This window comes from Urtica dioica, chromosome 11 (genome assembly GCF_054948205.1).
Source record: "Urtica dioica subsp. dioica isolate 48M chromosome 11, U.dioica_male_clone48M_v1_H2, whole genome shotgun sequence".
Lineage (NCBI taxonomy): Eukaryota > Viridiplantae > Streptophyta > Magnoliopsida > Rosales > Urticaceae > Urtica > Urtica dioica.
The window spans coordinates 6,751,876-6,775,797 of record NC_142766.1 but is presented as its reverse complement, the minus strand read 5'-3'; the positions used below and the strand labels follow the sequence as shown (position 1 = coordinate 6,775,797).

Below are 23,922 nucleotides of genomic sequence, written 5' to 3'. Positions count from 1 at the left end.
AAATGATGTGTCCAAAGACGCAAATGATTTGGTCTGCAAACTTAAGAAATCCATCTATGGACTCAAACAAGCATCTCGACAATGGTATTTCAAATTTCATCAAGTGATTATTTCGTTCGGTTTTGAAATGAATTTTGTGGATGAATGTATATACCATAAGTTCTGTGGGAGTACGTGTATTTTTCTGGTTTTATATGTTGATGACATTTTGCTTGCCAGCAACGATATAGGCTTATTGCACGAAACCAAGAGATTTCTAGCTAAGAATTTTGAGATGAAAGATCTTGGTGACGCCTCTTTTGTATTAGGAATCCAGATATCTCGAGATCGCTCTCGGGGGATTCTTGGATTATCACAAAAGAGCTATATCGAAAAGGTTCTAAAAAGATATGGCATGCAGGAATGTGAACCAGGTGATACCCCTGTGGCTAAGGGAGACAAATTCAGTCTCAATCAGTGCCCTAAGAATGATTTTGAAGATAAGGAAATGCAGACGATTCCCTATGCTTCGGCAGTAGGAAGTCTAATGTATGCTCAGGTTTGTACGCGTCCGGATATTGCGTACATTACAGGGATGTTAGGCAGATATTTAAGCAACCCAGGGATGGACCATTGGAAAGCAGCTAAACGGGTCATGCGGTACTTACAAAGAACAAAAGACTACATGCTCACATATCGGAGGTCAGATCAGATCGAGATCATCAGGTATACTGACTCTGATTTTGCTGGATGCCAAGACAGTATGAAATCTACATCGGGCTACATTTACTTGCTAGCTGGAGGCGCTATATCCTGGAAGAGTGCTAAACAGTCACTTATAGCATCTTCCACTATGGCAGCGGAATTTGTAGCTTGTTATGAGGCATCCAATCAGGGGATATGGTTGCGGAATTTTGTCACTGGGCTGTGCATAGTAGATGGTGTTGATAGACCACTCAAGTTATATTGTGACAACAAATCCGCTGTACTGTACTCCAACAACATCAAGAGCTCCACGAAGTCGAAACACATCGACATCAAGTTTCTGGTTGTGAAAGAAAGAATTCAGAGTAGACAGTTGTCTATCGACCACATCGGAACAAACTCCATGATTGCGGATCCGCTTACTAAGGGACTACCACTCAAAGTGTTTCACGAGCACACTGCTCATATGGGTGTTATTTCAGCTCAGGATATTCAGTTCTAGTGGGAGTTTGTTGTTTTGCTATTTTTAGTGCTTTTATGTTATAGACATGTTTGGTTTTATTTATGATTATTGAGGTTTTCTGCAGAAATTAAGTTTTTTGTTTATTTAGACTATGTTTTTCTAGTATATGGTTTGATCTCACTAAGGTTTAAGGAGGACCAAATGGAAATAGACATGTTGAGGTCACATAACATGAAATTTCCATACTACGCATCCACTTCATGATCCATGTCGTTCAGTTGTATCGATATACGTGACCATTGATGGGTATAACTACGATAGATGTAGTGAATGCCGCTTTGATCCTATGTTGATATGGTTGATGGACCGGATTGGTTATGAGATACATTTTGGTAATGACAGTAAAGTTGAGCTCTTTCGGTTATTTTTTGCGATACATAATTATAAGGTTAAACATATAGTCCAAGTGGGAGATTGTTGGATCTTTAATCCAATATGTTGGATCCTTAATCCAACGTTGGGCTTATATACTAAATAATTATGTGTTGTGAACTGTCAATAAAGATGGCCCGTTAAAAGTGATATAATTTGGTGTATGGTTATTGGGCTTTAATGTTCAACATGATCAGGTCGTGGAATTAGGTGATGAATTTCACCCGTGATATTCGGATATAACAAAAATACATATATCATTTTCCATTAAAAACACTTCGATATATAATGAATAATTAAAATATCATATGTTATGGTGTTGAAATATTGATGGAGGGTATTGAAATGTTGATGGTAAAGGACGCGAGCATTCATTTTATGTTTTTAAACTTCATTAGAAGATTACCTCATTTTCATTTATCAGTATGCACCTACATAAAATATATATTTTTTAATTCTAAATTTTTTTCTGTTTCCTTTATCTATTTTTTATTTTCTAAAAGGTATTTTGATTTATCTTATTCCAGACTTCTAGTCATTCCTTTATCATAATATGCTTTTGCCTTTAAAAAAATATGCCTTTTAAAAATTGGATAGGAGTCATAGGACCACCTTGGAACTAAAATCAAATGCATTAAAAATTGAAGTGCAAATTAGTGGCTTAGATTACAGAATAAGATATTGCACTAACATCTTTATAAACGAACCAGTTATTTATTATTAAGTCCTAGTTTATAGGCATAGGAATAGCTATGATTTGGACTACACTATAAGGAAGTCATCATTAGCATGCATGATAATAAATAATAATACATTTGTGTTGCTTGCTTCCACTAGATTTTTTTTTTTTTCATTCCAAGGTAGAGCTTACATAACTTGTCTCTCTTCAAATTCTTAGCATACCCAATCATATAGATTTGATAATAAATGTACATATAAAATGATAATTTAGACAACTTGAAACATTTAAATTACAATATCGATAACATCCATAATTTTTTTTATTTAAATATAGCAAAAATAATATGGTCATCAAGGTTTATAGCCATATGAAATCATAGATTTACAAAATAGTCAACGTTTAATTAATTATAATTAATTGATCACCATTTTTTTATCAACAAAAAAATTGGCAGCGAATAGGACATATTTACTCAATTGGCTCCCCGCCTATTACTAATATATTTCAGTTTCTTATTCTACATAGGGTAATGTAGCTAATAAATAGCCAATTTAAAGTTATGAATTTGTAAAATAACAAATGTTTGTCTTAATGGAGTGAAATAGCCAAAATGTGCAATAATCTGATTTCATAATATTTTTTTATCCCAAGATTAATTTTTTAAAGTGATAAATTACGTATAATAATCATAAATTTTTTTAATCTTGACTGTCATAAAAATTAGAAAATATAAATTTGGCTATTTTGCTGAAAAATTGAAATTTTGGCCATTTTTCTGATCAATAAGTTTCAAATGACTATTTTGTACAATTTTTTCGTGGCTATAAGTTTAAGATTCAAAATCAAATATTTTTTTTATTGATTAATTAATATTAATCAGTTAATTCCTTTCCAAATTAATAAGAATTAGTTATTCTCTAATTGTTTTATTTTATTATCTTTAAAATATTTTTCTTTCAAACGCTTTTTTATCTTCAGTTTCATATACCTAAAAAAATTAAAATGTCCGCAATTTAGCATTTTTTTTTGCAGACATTTAATCTGAAACGATGCTTATTTATATTGTTATTTATTGCTGAAATCGTGTAAAACTGTTAAATCGTCCACATTTAACAATTTTAGAACAAAATTATGTTTAGAATTTTACAGTTAAAAGAACTTATTGTTTGGATCTGTTTGAGTATGGTTGTTTCATATATTATATTTGTGTTTTTTTTTTTGTTTGATCAAACTATTATAAGCAATTATTGTTAGAAATATTACGTAAATAATACTTATTTTGGAATAAAAAGACAAATTTGATACTTGATAGTAGAAAAAATAAAAGACAACAATAACAATATTATAAACGGAAAAAATGAAGTGAAGACAAGGCAAGAACAACAAAAATCGATGACCGTTCGACGGTTTCCTTAAAGCAATATTGCCAAACCACGGGTACCGAAATCGACGAGCAATTTACCTCTCAGGATACAACGACGGAATGAGAAGAGCTTTGCACCAAAAGAATTTCTCCGGCGAACTAAACTTGTAACAAAATCAACCACCGGACTACAATAGAAAACACACAATTTCGGAGAGAAAGGAAGAAGAAGAGATAATACAATTATTTAGCAAAATAGCCAAATCAAACCTTTAAAATTGCTAAATAGCCAAGGTTTTGTAAATACTAAATAAATAGCCAGATATCATTTAAGACACTTCTAAATTTACCAAAACGCCCAGACTTTCCCGCCCATAACACGCGGTTGACTTAAAAAAAAACAATAAAATAGGTAACGTGATTCCGAGAATCGAGGAAGTAATAACTGCATTTAAAACCGATCATCTCCCCACCGATTTTTTCTCTGCCATTAAAAAAAAAAAATCGCTCCCAAAATTATTTTCATAAACCAGCTCCTCTCTCCGACGAACTGCAATTATTTTGGCGACTTCCGACGAACTGCAACTATTTTTCAGACCAGCTCCTCTCTCCGGCTGTAACAGGTATGCATGTGTGATTTTTTTTTTTTTTCGATTGGAACTCTTATTTACTAATGTTCAACCTCGATTTACATATTAAAATTTTTCAATTTTTTTTTTTTTTTTGGAATCGATTTTGAAATTAGATGGTATTGAACATTCATCTCCCTATGTGTAATGAATCCGTGGATTATTGGTCATTAATCCTAAAATTTACACAAAACCCTTTTCATCACAATGAAATTTGGGGGATCCGACTATTGTGATTTAAATACAAAATCATGTGTCATTCAGTGATTATTATGTTTATTGTAAATCCTTTTGAATGTTTAAATGTTGTTGGAACGGGTTTGATGTATAAATCTTGATGTGTTATATCTATATCTTGATGCGCAGTAAAATGAAATCATGTATCAATGTGTTAGTTTTCCCGATATACCATTGTGAATGCGTTTAGAAAATTGGGTGTTTGGATGTTAGAAGAAAAAAATGGAGTCGACATATTTTGCAGTAAATCTGAGTAAATATTGGATAGTCTAAGTTATTTGGACCAAATATTTATTTACACATATTTACATCTCAAGAAGAACGGCGAACCAGTTGCAGTGAAGCTTGCCATCAATGAGAGACCAAAACGCGTTATAAAGAAACCAGCAATGCTACATTCACCATATGTCACGAAGAAGAAAGTAACAAAGCAGGTTGATGAGAATCCAAGCAGCCAGCCTAGTTTCTCACTCAACATCGACGATGTCTAAACCGTTTATCTTGCTTTTTAATTCACCATCAGGATTTCAAAATTTATTCTATTACTTAATGATGTGTATTTTGAGATTTATGTTTGCTAACTCTTTTGGTACTTTGGATTCTTCGTTAATCCAAAGAAACATATATATGAGTAAACTTTGTCATTACTAAGACCTATATATTTTGATGTTATTGGTTAAACTGAAACATGACTTATGTAAATCTGGGTAAATAACCTATCGACGCAAATGTAAATGAACAATCAACCAACATTATTTACATTAGTTTACTGATCCCTACAGAAATCAAGAATGCAATATAAATCTGGACGGAAAATATAAGAAATAATATATAAAAAGAAACAAAAAAATTACAACTGCCACGTCCATTTAGTTCCTAAAATAAAGAGATCATTAATAGACTAAATCCTGTTCACACTTATGTCAGGAAATACAATTCCAAAAATTTCGAGAATAAATTTCATCCGAAAATTCAAATTAGTAATTCAAAATTCAAACGCTCATGGGCAATTTTCGGAAATAAAAAAACCTATTATTGGGCCACGTCATCGGAATGGCTATTTACTTAGTATTTACAAAACCTTGGCTATTTAGCAATTTTAAAGGTTTGAGTTGGCTATTTTGCTAAATTACCCGAGATAATATGATATCAGGTGTGTTTCGAATGAGAGCAAAATGCCTCCTATTATAGGCTTAGGATCTGAGAGATTACCAGCACTTGATCCTAAAAAATGTAAGCCTTTATGGCCTTTAATCACATTAATGCCCGAAACCCGAGCCCGAGAGCTCGAGCGCGACCCGGCTCGTCGGCGGCTCATGTGTGTGCGCGCGAGGGGTTAAGAGTTAACCCACCCATACTCTCCTCTCTTGTACTTGCTTATCCACTAAAGAAAGAGGATAATATATATACACAACACACTTACCCAACCCATGTGAGATTCTTGAAATTCACTTCATTTACACATAACAAATGTACTCTTTAAGCATAATTTGAGTATTAATTTCTCATTCATTATAGCTCCGAGTTTGGAAAAATTTATAATCGATAGTATATCCCATTCCGCAAGTAATAATAATACGAAAGAATTATCAAATTCCGTTGAGTGTACCCCACTCAAATCTTTACCTAAAATCAGCAGCCTATTTGATAATAAAACCACTTTATTATCTAAACTCTCCATAATATTCCAACAATTATAAACCGTCAGACATTCCTGCGTATGCTATCGATTTCGGTACTTGACCTGCTGAAATTAACCATTATTAACTGTTATAAGCAAGCATAAATAAATCAAATGAACTATAGTTAACAAACTCTTTGAAATACTAATTGCTACATATAAAATGGGCTTCGAAATTTTGATTATTTTTTAATTTGATGATTAAAGAAGAATGAGAGAGAGAGAGAGAGAGAGAGAGAGAGAGAGAGAGAGAGAGAGAGAGAGAGAGAGAGAGTTAAAAATAACGAAGTACTTAAATAAAGGAATTAAAAGTCAAAATAATTTTAATAAAACCAGATAAAGAAACTTAAAATTAAAGCTATAAACGTGGGATTTGAAAACCAAATATTATTTTTAAATATAAGTCTATTAAACATATTTATGTCCTTTAAATATTTGTATTTTTATTGAGATATTTGCATTGACATCAAATTTATTCAAAGTAGAGGTCTAGATCACAAATTATGCATATTTTTATACTTAATGAGGAGAAAAGATATACATATATTTAATTTATAAAACTGACGTTTTGTATAGGTTTAGAATATGACTTGTATATGAATTCATTGGTATCATTATAGGAAGATGTAGCTAAATAGACAATTTAAAGTTATGAATTTGCAAAATAATCAAAGTTTGTCTTAATTTAGTGAAATAGACAAAATGTGCAGCAATCTGGTTTCCAAAAAAAAAAAAAATTGATCCCAAGATTAATTTTTTTTTAAATGATAAATTGCTTATAATAATCGTCAAAAAATTTAATCTTAGCTGTCAAAAAAATTTTGAAAACGTAAATTTGGCTACTTTGCTGAAAAGTTGAAATTTTGACTATTTTGCTAATCAATATGCTTCAAATGACTATTTTGTACAATTTTTCCATCATTATATTAGCTTTGCTTGATATTCTATTTACCAAAGAGTCCTCAATAATAACAATGATGACTCCAATACGACATCAATTAATTTTTTTATCAATCCAAAGTATAAAACAAATTCAACATTTGGGACGTGGACCATAAAAAATTACACTTCCAACAAATGAGATAGATTGCATCTTGTCTCACAGTCCTCCGCGCACTCCAAATGATCACTGCAGCAATGAGTTAACACATATTTCTCATATAAATATAATATACTCACTGATTATCATATCATTTCATATAAAATTAGACATATAAAGAAATTAAATATCATGAAAACGAGCTCTTTATATCTAAAAAACCAAACGGGTGAAAAAATGACTTAAAGCTGAAAGATTGATTGAATTTATAATCAGCGCAAATTAAATTGAATGGTTTTTCTACTGATAATTAATCTTTTCATTGAGAAATGATGTTTATGTATAAATTATTATTTTGAATTTATCTTTTTTTTTTGTTAACCAATGTTTCTGTGTGAGAGGAATAGAGATTCGAGTAGAGAGAGAATGAAATGAGTGATTGACTGAAAGAATTCTCAACTAAATTCTTTGATGCGTAACTGTTTGATTAAATACATATGAGAAGATTAGTTCACAGCCGTCGATCTTACAACTAACTTTAATCTGACGGTTGTGTGCTTATCTTATGATAGCAAAGTTTTGACTTTAACTCCTATTACAAAAATGACGCTGTTCACTATAAACTCTAATACACCCTATCAAATTAAGCCAGGTTGACTAGGCCTAGATTGTTACACAAGTAAACAAATTATGGGATGTGGAGAGCCTTAGTGAACACTCTGCGATCCGATCTTCACTTGGGACGTGTCTGACTTCAACTTCTTTGGCAGCAACTTTTTCTCTGACGAAGTCTACGTCTACTTTCATGTGTTTTGTCCTAGCATGAAATACATGATTGTATGCCAACGCTGTGGTGCCAATGTTATTGCACCAGATAACAGAAAGATGAGGATCAATTTTGATGCCAAGTTCATCAAAGAGTGAATGGAGCCATAGAATTTCTGCAGTAGCTAAAGACAAGGCTCATTATTTAGCTTTTGTTGAACTTTTGGCAACCACATTTTGTTTCTTTGAAGACCAGACGATTAGACTGTTGCTGAGGTAGACTCATAGACCTGCTGTGGAGCGTCTAAAATAAAGATTTTCAGCATAGTCAGCATCTGAATAGGTTGTTAGAGACAACTGATTTATTGCAGAGAAGAGGAGTCATTGACTCTGTGTGCCTGCCAAGTATCTCAGTATCCGTTTGCAAGCTTCCCAATGATTGACTGTGGGATTTTGCAAGAATTGACTCAACATATTCATAGGGTAGGCTATATCTAGTCTTGACATAGTGAGATATTGCAGCGACCCAATGGTACTTTGATAGAGTGTAGGATGGTCAAACACCTCATTGTCTTCTTTGTATATCTTGGAATTTGGACACATTGGGGTTGATGCCACTTTAGCATTGCTCATGTTGGTCTTGTGGAGGAGCTCTCTCAGAAACTTCTGTTGAGTGAGCTTTGGACCTGTCTCATCATGTGTGGCTTCGAATCCAAGGAAATAACTGATGGACCCTAAGCTTTTGAGAGAAAATGCGTTGTTGAGATCGGAAATGGCCTTGGAGATGAGTGTATCATCATTACCTGTTATCAGTATGTCATCTACAAACACAAGCAGAAATAAGCATTTACTGCTTTGGTTGTACGAGTCTGATGTGGAATTGACAAATCCCCAGGCTATTAGGGCTTCGCTAAGCTCCTCATACCACGTTCTCGGAGCCTGTTTGAGACCATATAGGGCTTTGTAGAGCTTGCATACATAGGATGGCTTTGACTGCTTTATGTGCCCCTTCGGTTGTGCCATGTATACTCTCTCATTCAGAGTGCCATTCAGAAAGGCATTGTTGATGTCAATTTGCTTAATATCCCACTTATAGGTGACAAAAATGGTGAAGATGACTTTGATTGTTGAGGGTTTGACCACTGGGCTAAAGGTTTCAAAAAAATCAACCGCGATTGTATGTTGAAAGCCTTTGGCCACTAGCCGAGCTATTTGTCCAATGCGCCATCTACTTTGAGCTTTGTGCGAAACACCCATTTGTTATGGACAATGGACATGTCATCTTCAAACGGTACTTGAGACCTGGTACCATTTTTTTACCAAAGCATCTATCTCAGCCTTCATAGCTTGCTTCCATTCTGACTTTGCTAGTGTTGCATCAACTGTTGGTGGCTCATCCAAGCCTATAGGTAAAGATTCAACATTAAATAGCTTGGGCTTTGTGACTCCGGCTTTCGATCTAGTTACCATGGAATGGGAGTTAAAAGGAGACAAGTGAGGAGGGACATATGGGACAATTTGAGAGTTAAGGTCTGGATTGGGATTATTTTGTTGGGACACAGAGGTTGGACTGACCTGAGCATTGTTGTGAGAACTGATGTTTGGACTATTATGTGAAGGATTGTATGGTTCATTTTGAGAATTTTGTGGTATAGGACATGCTTTGATAAAGGTATTTTGAGTGCTGACAGAAAAATGACATGAGAGAGGTAAATGGTGTGGACCACTTGATGTCGACTTATCTGCAGAATTAAAGAAAGTTGTATATTAAAAAGTGCTCTCATCAACAATACAGATTTGGTAATAAAAATTCGTCCTGTTTTGGAAAGACATCTATACCCTTTGTGGGATGGACTGTAACCAAGAAAACACAATCATCAGATTTAAATTGAATTTTTATGTATTGTAGGATTTCAAGTGAGGAAAACATACACAACCAAGCACTTTGAAAACTTGTAGTCATGAATTTTATTGAGCAAAATCTGATATGGTGACCTGTGTTGTAAGGGAGGTGAAGATGGCTGAGACAAAAGTATCCCACCAGTTGGTGTATGGTAGTTGGGATTGGGCTAGTAGTGTCAGGCCAAGCTCAGTGATGTGTTGATGCTTTTTTTCTGGTCGGCCATGTTGTTGGTGTGTGTATGGGCAGGGGTGTCTGAAGACTATGCCAAGCTGTTCTAGGATAGGATTTAATCGTCTATATTCTCCTCACCAATCATAATGAATGCAATTTATTTTTGTGGAAAATTGTCTCTTAACATAGCTATTGAACTTGAGGAGAATAGAAGAGGTTTCAGATTTTGTTTTGAGAGGATATATCCAGGTGAAACGTGTAAAATCATCCACAAAGTGTATGTAATACTAAAAACCATTTAGGGACATTTCAGGGGCTGGACCCCACAAATCAGTGTGAATAACATCAAAGGGAGAAGAAGAATGAGCCCGTGTTTACGGGAAGTTAAAACCATGCATTTTTTTCTTTGGCACATGATGGACAAAACTGGAAGTTTTTAACAGACGAAGGAACTTTTATTGATTTCAAATTACAATGAAGAACATCCTCGGATGAGTGTCCAAGACGTTTGTGCCAGACATTTACATCACAAGTGCTAGAGTTATTAGCAGTAGTGTTACATGCAAAAGACTTGTACCTATTTGAAATCAAATGAGGACTTAACATAGGCTCTGAACTTTTACAAACAGACAACACAGTTGAATTTTGACTTGACACACTTTTGGAAAATTTATCAACAGAAAACAAGTTTCCATTTAGAGAAGCAACAAAAGCTTTGAATTTTGATTTGAAATGAGTAGCCAGCTTAGAGATGTCAAGTTCATACAGCTCTTCCTTAAGAGCTACCAGTAGCAACACCTTCCGTGTAGCCATGTCTTTTATCACAGTTGGTTTTCGGTAGGTAAGTTTCAAGAAGGTTTCTCAAATTTTGAGGTTTTTTCATTATTTTAATAAAAAATTTAATCCATGATGTCAAGATTTGAGCAATGAATATGAGTTTATTGGTTGTTTTCTATGGTTTTCTATGTATATTTTAGGTTTAATCCGAATATGAGTTTTTTTTAATTTATTTTTTATTTTTATGTTGTAGATGATGATTTCAGATGAATATGATGATTATGATGTTCTTGAGTGAATGTTCTTGAGATGAATGTGATTTTAATGATGGTGAATGATGTTCTTGAGTTGAATATGATGATTTGATGATGAATATGATAATTTTTTTTATGATGAATTGATATAATGTATTCGTTGTATTAACTATGAAGTATAAACTAGGAAAAATGGTGACAATAATACTCAATGTTTGGTCAAAATACTATTTATATACTTACAGTTTTTTTTTTTTTTTTTTTTTTTTTTTTTTTTTTTTTTTTTTTGCAAAAATGACACATGTTACGTTATAGTGGATCCGTTATTACTCGGACTGTTAAGTTTAAACAGAAATTTTAACGGCAAAGTATTTATGTGTAACTAAATTTGAAACTTTGAGTATTTTGCCCAATAAAAAAAAGAATGAATATATAAGTAGTGTTTTGTCTAAACATCGAGTATTTTTACCACCATTTTTCCTATAAACTATGAAAAGTATGTTTATTTTTGTAAAATATGTGTCTAACTATCTCTCGATTTCTTACATTTTTTGTTGGTTTCCTCTACGAAATGATTTTCTGCCGGTACCAATTTTTTTTTTGGTCTAAATACCCTTCGATTTTCTTTCTAGTAAACGATTTACCCACAAAATTAAAATCTCGGTACGATAACGGTAATGATAAAGCGAACCTTGGTGGTCACCCTCTTTATTTCATTAGATTTATTTTTTTATTAAGAAAAAATATTCGATAGAATATAAAATTTTCGTCAACGCTTTGCAGTATCATTAAATCAATCATTGATTACATTCCCTTTTAGTGACACGCTGAAAACCACATCCCTCGCACCCACAACTAAACAATTTTTTGCACGACTTAATATCATATATATTCACTATTTCCTCTAATCTTATTCATATATAATTTATTAAAGTCATAAGTTGCCGTGTTATTTTTTTTATAGATATGAAACAATTTTTTCCCTGATAAAATGGACATTAAATTAGACACATCCAACAAAATAGAACATAAGTCTTAAAAAAAATTCTCTATAGTTTGGACCATTATCTTAACATTTGACTCCATAAAATAGTTAGGTAATCGTTTTCAAATCTCGAGTTGAAGCGCAAGAATTTCAACTTTGTTGACTGTAAATTTGTCTGGTAAATTTTGGGTAACTAGTTGAGTTGCGACAGGATTAAGAGATCATTAATTATTTAAATCATAATTCGTTTAGTAGTGCTGATCGTATGAGATAATCATAATAACAGTCTGTCATGTTTGAGCAGCCACAATAATCATTAATTAGCATTCTATAAGCAGCGGGAGACAAAATACAGAATTAAAAGTGGATGGTAAAACCCTACCACTATATATTTTTACGGGAACTAATTGAATCTTATACACTTTGACGTGGACGCACAATTTCAATATATATAAATCCCTACAATCCTAGACGCATAAGCTATGATGTTCCTATGAAGGTGCAATAAAATATATAGGAACATCATAGCTTCTCTTATTAGGGGATCATAAAATGATTTTGGAAGGTTACGTAATATCTAGCCACTGTGTCATGTTTTGCAACAATAGATGGGAATCAAGATCTGATTTGCAAAACATCCTAATTATTCTCCTAACTCAATCATAGAGGCAGAAATAAAGTAAGTATTGTTCCTGATTTTATTCTGATGGCTATGCCGGCCTGATTTTAGATGAAGGATCATTTTCATCTTTTTCCTTTGGCAAAATATCACAAAACCCTTTAATATATGAGATTTGTAACTAATTAGGCCACTTTAAACATGTGATTTTGGATCTACCTTATATTTGACAATTTTTAGGGATATAGCCAAATGGCTTATGTGTCAATAATTAATGTCTTATTTGCCCTTATTTATTAATAAATTCGTCACTTTCTCTCTCATATTTTTTTTCAAATAATTTTTTGCATCAAAACTTCAAAAATTTGTATCTTTTTCATACAAACTCGAAATTGAGTGATTTCAAATCCTACAAATTCGTGGCGTCGAGATCTTCAAAAATAGACCCATTGTGTTTGATAAAAATTATTTTTAATGCATCATATTTACATTTCCATTTATTTTTTTTGATAATTTCAAAAAATTTCAGTTATTTCCATATTTAAGGTAGATTTTTCTACATCTATGGTATTAAACATTATTTTTCATCAAACACAATGGATCTATTTTTGAAGATCTCGGCGTCACGAATCCTTAGGATTTGGAATCACTCAATTTCGAATTCATATGAGATAGATATGGTTTTTTGAAGTTTTTATGTAAAAAAAGTGTAGGAAAAAAATAGGAGAGAGAAAATGACGAATTTATTAATAAATAAGGGTAAATAAGATCTTAATTATTGCCACATAATCATGTTGGCTATTTCCCTAAAAGTTCTGAAACATGAGCTAAAAACAAATTTTATAGTTTCATTTTGGCTATTTCGCTACAATGCCCTTAATATATTTACCAAACGCCCACAATATTACTTCCGTTTTACAGTATATAAATAAAATTTAATTCAGTTGGTGATAAAATTCAATTGGAGTGTTTTTAGCAAACTGTTGGTGTCGATTTTGGGATCGTCAATAATCACAAATAAATATACGATATATTTGTTTTATTTAATAATAGCTCTTAGAAGACTTCGTATAAGAAACAAAAATAAAATCTCGACTTAATTCAAAAGGAATATTGATACGAAATATAAAAGAAATGAGCTTTATTAATAATGATCGTTTACAAGGGGCGAAGTGTCGAGCTCAAGAAAGCGAAATTCAAAGTCAAAGACAGAGTAGAAGCTTGTCTGCGAAAATGAATATAACAATCATTATTTATAGGCGAAGAAATGATCATCTCTTGGACACGTGTTGATCAGCTCGTCCTCGCCACGTCGTAGGTTGGTCAAGTCTTAGATCCGGTCTTCTCGGCGAGGTTTCAGCTTGACCACGACTTCGCTCCTTGACTGGACCATCGCGGGCGATCTGTTCTCCTACCAGTGAGCTGGACTTGAGCTTTTCGCTTAGAACCGGATTGAATCACTTATTGGGCTTTGACCGAACTAAAGCCCAATAAATAACGTAAATTTACTTTTATACCCCCACACAAACTAACCATTTTGAAACATGAAATTGTGAAAAAAAAAAACTGGTATTTTAGTAATATTTGATAATAACTAGTCGACTAGCAGATGCAATAAGACAAAAATATCCTTAATTTTTTCACTCTCATTCCTTGCCAAAAAGTAAATTAAATAAAAAAATATTATGATTTATCTATAACTAAATACTCTCTCTCTCTCTCTCTCGCCCTCTCTCTCTCTCTCTCCCTCCCTTTTTGTCACATTTTTAGCCATGAAAAGAGGTCAAAAGCAGCAGCAACACATTTAATAGTCAGTAATAATTGTTAATATTTTTTTGACTCCATAAAATCTAGAGATTTGTTAATAACTAGCCTATAGTTAGAGGGATATTAAAATAGTAGCCAATCTATTAGTTTATTTAGCTAAATAGCCAATATTACACGTAGTACCAAAAATACCCTTTTCTCAACCCAAACCCTAACCAGCCTCTTATCCTCAATATCAGCCTCCTCAGATCAGAGCACCGGACGGAGGCGGAGGCGGCGGAGGAGGAGGAAAACGACCAGAGCCGCTGCCGGAGGCCTCGCCGTGCCTCTCTCGGAGAACAGCGGCGATCTTGGCGCGAGCCTCGGAGATCGCGTCCCTCTTCTCCCGGAGCTCCTCCGCGTCGAGCCCCTCCAGCGGGAAGTTCCACCAGTCGAGAACCTCGTCGTCGTCGTCGCCGTCGGAGATCAAAAAACAGCCAACAGCGAAGAAGAACAAGTTCGAATCCAAATCCGAATCACCGTCCATCGCCGATTCATTCGACGCAAAAGATGAGCGGTCCGGGGAAGAAAGTGGTCGAAATGACCTTCAAGGCCTCGAAGAACATCGATTGGGACGGCATGGCCAGGCTTCTCATCTCCGACGAGGCTCGCAGAGAGTTCACTAACCTCCGACGTGCCTTCGACGAGGTCAACACCGCTCTCGAGACCAGGAGAGCAAGAGAAGACGGCAAGGACGACGAGCCATGAGAAGAAGAGGATAAGGATGTAGCTGGTCCAAACGCCTGGGTACGTGAACCACTTGGTGTTTCTGTTCAGATCCAGCGGCGGAACTGCATTCACGTACAGTGTCCCCATCACAGAAACCTTCAATCTGGACAGAGCTTCTAGGGTTTCGAACCAGAGAGAAATTTTGTTAATCTTTTTCTGTTTCTTTGTTTCGGATTCTGGATTTCTTTTGTGGGTAAGGACGAGATGGAAGTGGAAAGCCGTATTATTATTAATATTTCTTTATTAAAAAAAATATTGATATAAATAAACCCCAATCCTTCGCAACAGATAACCATAACTATCGACCAAACAAAAATTAAGCAAATAGCACAAAATTTACTATTGTTATGGTAAATTAGGATATTTTTTATCGCTGATGAACAAACAAATGAGTGATTAACTAGAAAATGTTATGGTTAATCGTATTTACTATTGTTCTTGTTACGGTAAATAAGATTTATTATTGTTCTTGTTACGATAAATAAGATTTACTGTTATATTTACCATAGAAACGAATGATTTACTCAATGGTTAATATGATTTACTGTCGGATTTTTAGTCCTCGATTGTTCACGGAAATAATTAGTAAATCCTATTTACTGTTAGATTAACTAGTCATATTTACCATAGAAACGAATGATTTACTCAATGGTTAATATGATTTACTGTCGGATTGTTAGTCCTCGATTGATCACGGAAATAATTAGTAAATCGTATTTACTGTTAGATAAACTAGTCCTCATCTCTGATAATTTTTCTGTTAGATTAACTACAAAATGTTACGGTAAATAAAATTTACTTTTATTCTTGTTACGGTAAATAATATTTACTGTTGTTCTTATTACGGTAAATAAAATTTATTGTTTTCTTGTTACGGTAAATAAGATTTACTATTGTTCTTGTTACGGTAAATAAGATATACTATTATTCTTGTTACGACAAATAAGATTTAATGTAGTTTTTGTTATTGTTAATTAGATTTACTTATTTTTTTTGTTATGGATGATATTATTTACTATGATAGTTAATAATATTAACCTAAGGGTATAATTGAAATATTAGAATGTTGTCATGATAAATTGGCTATTTTCCTAAATATGTTAATAGTTTGGCTATAATTTTAAAGTAGGGGTGTCATTTTGGCTACTTCTTTAGCCGACCCTAAAACCTATTAACATTTCTTACCTACTATTAATTGCTCTGTTGTTGTTTCATAAAATCTATTAACAATTATTATCTACTATTAATAGCACTGCTGTTGTTTTTTACTCTGATCATGGCTAAAAATATGGAGAGAGAAAGAGATAATTAAGAACCTTATAATTATGTATTTTGAATAATAAATTGAAGAGTTTTTCTAATTTCGAAAATAAATTTAATTTATAAATTAATAAGGGTATCAAGGGAATAAATAATGTGCACTGGCTATTTTTTTAATGTTTAATAAATCTCGGAACGAGGGAGCTAGAGATAGAATCAAAATAATTAAAGATTTGGTTTTCTTTAGGCTCACAGGAAAACAATTTCTCCCAAATTTAAGAGATTTAAAAGGACAAAACCAATTTTGTAACCTTTAGCCCTAATTTTTATTCCAAAATTATATGTGGTAATTTTTTTTTTTTAAAACTACTTGTAAATATTTTTTTTAAAGTCTTTATCGCGAAAAGAGTGTTTCGCAAGTCCTAAACAATAGTTTTCTTTCATGTTTACATTTTAAAAATTGTTTACTATTTTGAGTTCTGCTTAACTTTGTTTACTCATAGTTTTATTTTATAAAAAAATAATTGCTAATAACTATTTATAGTTGAAAGACATTAATATATATATATATATATATATATATATATATATATATATTTTTTTTAAATAACCACTATTTTGAAAATATTAAACTTTAAAACACTTTTCTTACCTTTATACTTATCATTATTAATTTATTATACACGTATGAGAAATCATTTTTTAATGTTTATTTTTTTCATTGACACCTAACAAAAAAAAAATTAGTATTTATACTCCTAATTTACACCAATCAATTTTTCAAAAATTTACAATCCGCTCACATTATTTATTTATTGCCCCTCTTGCTTAATTCACAGTTTCATATAGTCAAGTCTGTATATTCTTCCTTCTAAACAAAGCCTTACGTTTGGTTTCCGGTCAAGTTGAACTGCTTTTAGATCAACTGCTATAGAGGCTATTCAATCCCAACTATTCGGATCTATAGTTTTATATTCTAATAACATTATTACTATTTATTGACATGATTTGTTTAGGAAGAAATATGAAGATTAGATTTTGTAGATATGGGTCTTTGTATCTAGACTTATCTCCAATTTGTTTCATTATATTGGGAACTCCATGTGTCAGATAGACCCATATCAGATCTGAGTGTCCCACATCTTTCTCCATTAAGCTTCCTTTGGTTCATCCAATTGAACCTCATTTCCTTAGAAACCATTTATTTTCCTTCTCTTTTTTTTTTTTTGAACAAATCAACTCCATTTAGCCTTCTGCCTTCATCTTTTTGAATATCTTCATTAGATAATCCTCTCTTATTGAGTGCCAGCTGTTCAACGTGTCTGTACGATTGGGTTCTTCTTATAAAAGAAATGAAAGGCATCTCATAAAAGAATCTTAAAAGGTGTTTTGATTTCTCTTGAGTCCAAACTTATGTACAAATTAGTTGGCTTTATTTAGGGTGGTATAGTATAATAGTAGAGAGATAGAGAGGGAGGCCCACCTAATGGGTTATTAATGGTGTTAAAAACAAATAATCAGATTAACGATTTATTTAAAAATCTCCTTCACAAAAATTCAAAGTGGGGTTGCTGATGCTGTGTTTCTTTCAAGATCCCACATTTACCTCTCTCAATTTCTATAATACTTTTCTCCCTCTCACTCATCTCATTCATTGGTTTTATTTAAAGTGAGAGAGGTGACTGACTTAGTTGAGACAAGTGAGAAGAAAGAGACACAAATTCAACCTCTCAAAGCTCTCCTCTTTTGAATTATTATATACTTTACCATTGTTGCAAAACTTAGTTGAATTTGACCAAACCCAAAGTGAAGGAAGGAAGGAGAAGCAAAAAAATTCCCAACTTCTATACGTAATACTAAGCAATCAAATATAAAAACAAAAAAAAAAATTGAGTATTTGTGTCTCGTGTAATGATACTCTACTTTTTCATAACTTGCATCCCCTTCTTCCTCTTCTACAAGTCCATTTTCTCTCTGAATCCGAATCTGAATCGCAAGTCAACGAGAAGCGAGGCCAGACTATCGTTACCTTCTTCATCCCCTCTCGCTCTCCTCAAAGATCTCATCTTTACCGCTTCCGATCCGAACCCACCGCTGAAAACAATGTCTCCGAAGAGGAAAGCCTCGACGACCTCGAAGGTGGAGAGCGTGGAAGAAGACGATGACGTGTCAGCCCCTCCGCTGCTGGAGCTCCCGGAGCTGGCGCTGGACTGCATTCTGGAGAGACTCCCGCCGAGAGCGCTGTGCAGCCTCGCCGGAGTTTGCTCCGCCATGAGAGAGCGCTGCGTCAGCGACAGGCTGTGGGAGAGGCACATGAAGAGCAAATGGGGGAGAGTCTTGGGCCGAGCCGCCCGGAGAGACTGGGAATGCCACGTGGCGTCCAGGCCTCGTCACGACCAGCTGGCGAGGCAGGCCAATAGCAATAAGCAGCAAAAGGGTCTTCTCAGGCTTCTCTCTCTGGGCTGGCCTTTCTCTTGGATCATCACCAGACCCAAACCTGACTCATCCTCCGAGTGCAACGACGCTACTAAGCTGAGCAGTCCTCTCCGAGCTGACTCGGTCATGGCTTGGTACATCTCTCTTGAAACCGGCAACTTTTGCTTCCCGGCTCAGGTCTACAACCGAGAGGTATATATAGATTTAAATGTAACTTTTTCATTTTTATTTTTTTGTTGGGTTCTCTGATGATTAATGTTTCTGGTTGCTTTTGTGTACAGAACGGACATGTTGGGTTTATGCTGTCGTGCTACGATGCTCAGATGAGCTACGACCCTAGAACTGACACTTTCCAAGCCAGGTATGCTTATTCGTTCGTGCTCTTTTGTTTTGTTTTGTGTTATAGTGATTGAGCATTTATATGTTTGACTTTTTTTTTTTTGTTAGATACCCGGCACATGGGAGGAGGGCAATGGGCGTGGAGAGTGGAGTGGCTTGGGAGAGGCTCAGAGCTCCTCCGGTGGACACGTCTCCACACGATCTCCACCTCTCCGATTGCCTGCATCAATTGACCCCCGGCGACCACATTGAGATTCAGTGGAGAAGAAATAAAGACTTCCCATATGGTTTGTTTTACACAACACACCACCAATATATCCATCCTTTTTTTTTGTTATTTCTTTTCTCTAAAGGAAAGATGATTCTACACGTAACATGTTTTGGTTCTCTTTAGCTTAAGAGGAAAAAGAAAAGTAGTAAAGTGCAACCTAATTTCTATACCTTTGAGAGGTGATTATTCCATAATTGACGTTTTCCTTAATATTTGGTGCCAATAGTAATATAATATAATCAATGTAACACAGTAGTATGAACGCAAAAAGTGGTTGATGAGGTAATTATCATAAGAAATATTAGGTTGATATCCATTATCAACAACCAAATATTGACCATATCGAATTGTTAATGTATATCAAGGATCGTTCGTGTCAATAAATCAGGTTACAGTAGTATTGATTTAATGACATGTTGTGCTTCCGTTTTTATTTATTTATTTAAAAATTTATCTATTTGCAGGTTGGTGGTATGGGGTTGTTGGTCACTTGGAATCATGTGATGGGAATGAAAATCACTGCCGTTGTCATGATAGTGGTGAGTGTTTTGTTTATATCTTTTTCCATTTTATTTTTATTTTTTATTTTTCATCTTTAACTTTTCATCTAGTAGTTGATCTCAAACATAACTAAATGGAATCTAACAACTAGATATCTAACCAAAAATCCTTTTTTTTCTTGTCCTTCGTCCTTATGCACTCGACTCAACCATTTGATTACTCTCTATCTTCTAATATTTAACTGAAACTCTCTCTCTCTCTCTCTCTCTCCATGAGAGTTTATCAGCTTGAAATACAGCTGTAGCTATATTCTAGGCTATTAAAAATAGACACAATAATAATAATAAAATAATAATAAGCTGCGTGGTGGTGACATTTTTGGAAAATATATTCTCGTTAATTGATTTCATGCTCAGTGAAGGAAGGAGGTGTGGATGACGTGAACGTAAAGTTTGAATTTTTAATTTGTGCGTATATCAAATTGGTGGACCACTTTTGCGTGTGAAGTTTCAATTGGACCCGAGACATATTATTGTCAATATGTCGTATTTTCCACCAACATTGTGATAATTTCTGTCTCAGCAAATTGTTTATGGCCAACCACACTGAGATGACTTGAACGTCCTGTCTTTTTTTGGCGAATTGGAATCTTTGTGCTTTGTTTACGCTTGTATGTTTCTTGTGCCTCCCAATAAAAGCTCATCATTACCTATTTCTTACTTGTTGGCTTACCGTCAAGAATGACACAATCAATTTCAAGCCCATACATATTATTCCTTCCATGGAAAATTCAAACCTACCACACCGTATAATTCCGTTATATCATAGTTTGAGCTATTAACGTTCCTTTACTTCTATCAAACTTGGTGGGTCCATTCTATTCTAGCCCCAATCAGCTTTCCTTATTCATGCCAACCAAGATTTACCATATTTTCGTGCCGCTTACTTTTCATTCGTTATTTTTTTCCCATTCTATTATAGTCTTAGGCTTACCATCTTTCTTATCTTTTAGGTTGTCTAAAACAAATTCAATCACTTTATAGGAGTATACGCTGGCGTCGATACTTTCCCTAATTACCATAAAAAAAAAAAAAACGTTCTTATATAGCAAAATAGCATCAAATTTGCTCTAACTAAATATATACTTTTTTCACAAAATCTAAATCGGACAGTAAGAGTAGTTCATCAAAATAAGATATATGATCATATGATTACATAGCTAACACAACTCAAACATGGGCCACTTAATTAAGTACGTGTTATTTCTGAAAAAAAGCAAATTTACTGTAGTCTACTCTGACAATTTTGTTTGAGATTTCATTATAACATAGGATTCTCTAGCAGCTTCTAGTTTTCTCAAACTTGTTTTCTTTCAATGAAACTGTTTTAAATCAACATGTCAGTTGTGATGGCTCTTGTGTTCTGTTTTGCTTTTACCAGACAATAACTTTATTAAAGTCTTATAGCCAAAAGAAAGGAATTTAAATAAAATAGTAAAAAATTGTAGCACTTTAGTAAAAGTTGTACACGATCATAAAATAAAACTGAATGATATACAATATAGCTAACGCTAGCTAGACTATGACATTGGCCATGTAGGTCTATGTGAGTAATTTTTTATTTTGGAATTTTGAGCATGAAATGTGAAAATAGAGAGGCGTTTTGTTGTTGGCAGAGATTGTGGTGCTGGACTTCAAGCAGTACACGGTGGGGTCGCGGTGGCGACACACAAGGGTGAACAGGAAAGAGCACAGAGAGGAAGGCAATGAAGCCGACGGCTTCTACGGCGGAATCAGGAAGCTCAACAACCACCACCACGAGATCTCCACCTGGAACAACCTCTGGCCAACTGAAACTTTGGATTAATTTTTAATTTATTACTGTACATATTTTTTGAAAAATCATATGTCACGTACATTGGAAATTTGTTTCATGCACAATCCCGATCCCCGTATATTTGTTATTTGCTCCACATCGGATGCAGCTTGATTTGTATGTACACGCCCACGGTATAGTAAACACTTGGATGGGGACGATTGTTAAAGATTATATAAGAACATTTTCCAAATTTTAATAATACCTAAGAATTAAGAACGGCCGTGATGTTTGGAACATGACACGATGGGAAGAGATGAATTGGAAAATTTATTTAGTTAAGAGGGAATAAATATCGATGGAGATCAATTTAGTTTGAGAGAGAGAGTGATACTCTAATTTTTTTTTTTTTTTTTATATTTATATTTACTTATATTTACAATACGTGACTTTTTCAAGTTCATATACTGAAATCGATGAGGAGGCATGTTTTAATGACTTTTTATTGGCGCTTAGTGCTTCGTTACATGGATTTCAGTTCTGTAAGCCTGTTACTTCCGTTGACGGCATTTTTCTTAAAGGAAAATCGCACGGTACGTTACTTTTGACTACTGCTCAGTGTGGGGATAATCATTTGTTTTCGTTAGCTTTCAGTATCGTTGACTCTGAAAATGACAAATCTTGAAAATGGTTAATGAGGCATATTAGAGATATATATGGTGTTAGAAAAGATTTGGTCATTGTTTCGGATATGAATACGTCGATTCCAAAGGCAGTCCACAAGGTTTTCCCTAAATCCAAACTCGCTATACGCATGCAACATTTTTGGGGAAATGTGAAAACAAAATTTGGAAAATCATTCATTCAGGCCCTCTTTTATAGATGTGCAAAGGCTTACACCCAAGAGAGTTTGACTTTTTTTATGAATATACTTTTATGCTCCAATAAAAAAAAATAAAAAGTATTTGCTTCAAGAAAATCTTGAGTTGTGGTCACATAGCCATCTTCTTGGTCAGAGGTTTATTGTGATGAGTCACAACTTGAGTCAACACTATAAGTAATTCATTTGATACACATACTAATCAAGACTGTAAATAACTACTTCAAGTCCATTAATTTACATAATACTTACGTTTACTACCACCATTGTTTGGATTTAAAATCCAACAAACAAAAGAGGATTGCTATCACCATTTCATACTCCCAAAACAATAACTTGTCAAACAAAAGTGCAATCCTAGTAGATAAACATAGCTTTAATAACTTTAAAATGATATGAATCTAGAGATCATCTATCACCTTGCATGCCCAAGCAACTAATGATTGTAGAAATCCTCGATGTTGAATCCCGATTTTGCTTCACAACAAGTTTTGGATTTCTTCAATGACACGCACAGTACGTTATAGCTGACCTGGTCCCCATGGATAACTTGCAAAGAATTATGGATCAATCGCCATTTGGAGGTGCTTGTCATATGATTGAGAATATTCAGGGCATATTGGCGTTGATTGACCAGTATCCCTTACTTGGACCTGGCAATTTCCAATCCCATGAAATATTTGAGAGCTCCAAAGTCTTTGACTTTAAACTTGGTCTTCAAGTAACTTTTAACGCCTGCAATCACTTGTGGACTCGAATTGGCAATGACAATAACATCCATATACAGCACAATGGCCACAAAATCTGTGCCAATGCCTCGAGTGAAGAGAGAGTAATCAGCTTTGGACTGTGAAAAGCCAAAAGCTAAAAGCACCTCAGTGAACTCTAGGTTCCACTGTCTTGACGCATGTTTGAGTCCGTAGATGGACTTGTGTAAGCGACACACTAACACCTTTGTCATTGACTCCTCCTGAGTGAGAACACCTGGAGGCACTGTCATGTACACTTCCTCATCAAGATCACCATTGAGGAAGGCATTATTGACGTCCATTGGAGTCAGGCACCACCCTTTTGCTGCTGCTATTGCTAACAGTATCTCCATTGTGACTAATTTAGCCACTGGTGAAAAGATTTCTATGTAGTCTAAGCCCTCTTGATGTGTGTGGTTTTCTTCTTGCTAGAGTGCCATCTGAATGACATT

At 34.1% G+C, this 23,922-nt stretch overlaps 1 protein-coding gene across 1 annotated transcript; it reads left to right on the top strand.

Annotated features, from left to right (window-relative positions):
* The first annotated feature begins 17,855 nt into the window (after window positions 1-17,855).
* On the top strand, window positions 17,856-22,021 carry LOC149380904 (F-box protein At2g26850-like). The gene is made up of 5 exons (XM_089630343.1): window positions 17,856-19,107; window positions 19,197-19,276; window positions 19,363-19,541; window positions 19,990-20,064; window positions 21,702-22,021. Exons 1-5 carry the CDS (start codon window positions 18,391-18,393, stop codon window positions 21,890-21,892), a joined length of 1,242 nt encoding a protein of 413 aa, XP_089486469.1. The 5' UTR covers window positions 17,856-18,390; the 3' UTR covers window positions 21,893-22,021.
* The last annotated feature ends 1,901 nt before the right edge of the window (window positions 22,022-23,922 follow it).

Coding starts and splice junctions, on each gene's coding strand:
- LOC149380904 (XM_089630343.1), top strand. CDS start 18,391: ATGATACTCTACTTTTTCATAACTTGCATCCCCTTCTTCCTCTTCTAC. Junction 19,108..19,196: donor CTCAGGTCTACAACCGAGAG/GTATATATAGAT, acceptor TTTTGTGTACAG/AACGGACATGTTGGGTTTAT. Junction 19,277..19,362: donor ACTGACACTTTCCAAGCCAG/GTATGCTTATTC, acceptor TTTTTTTGTTAG/ATACCCGGCACATGGGAGGA.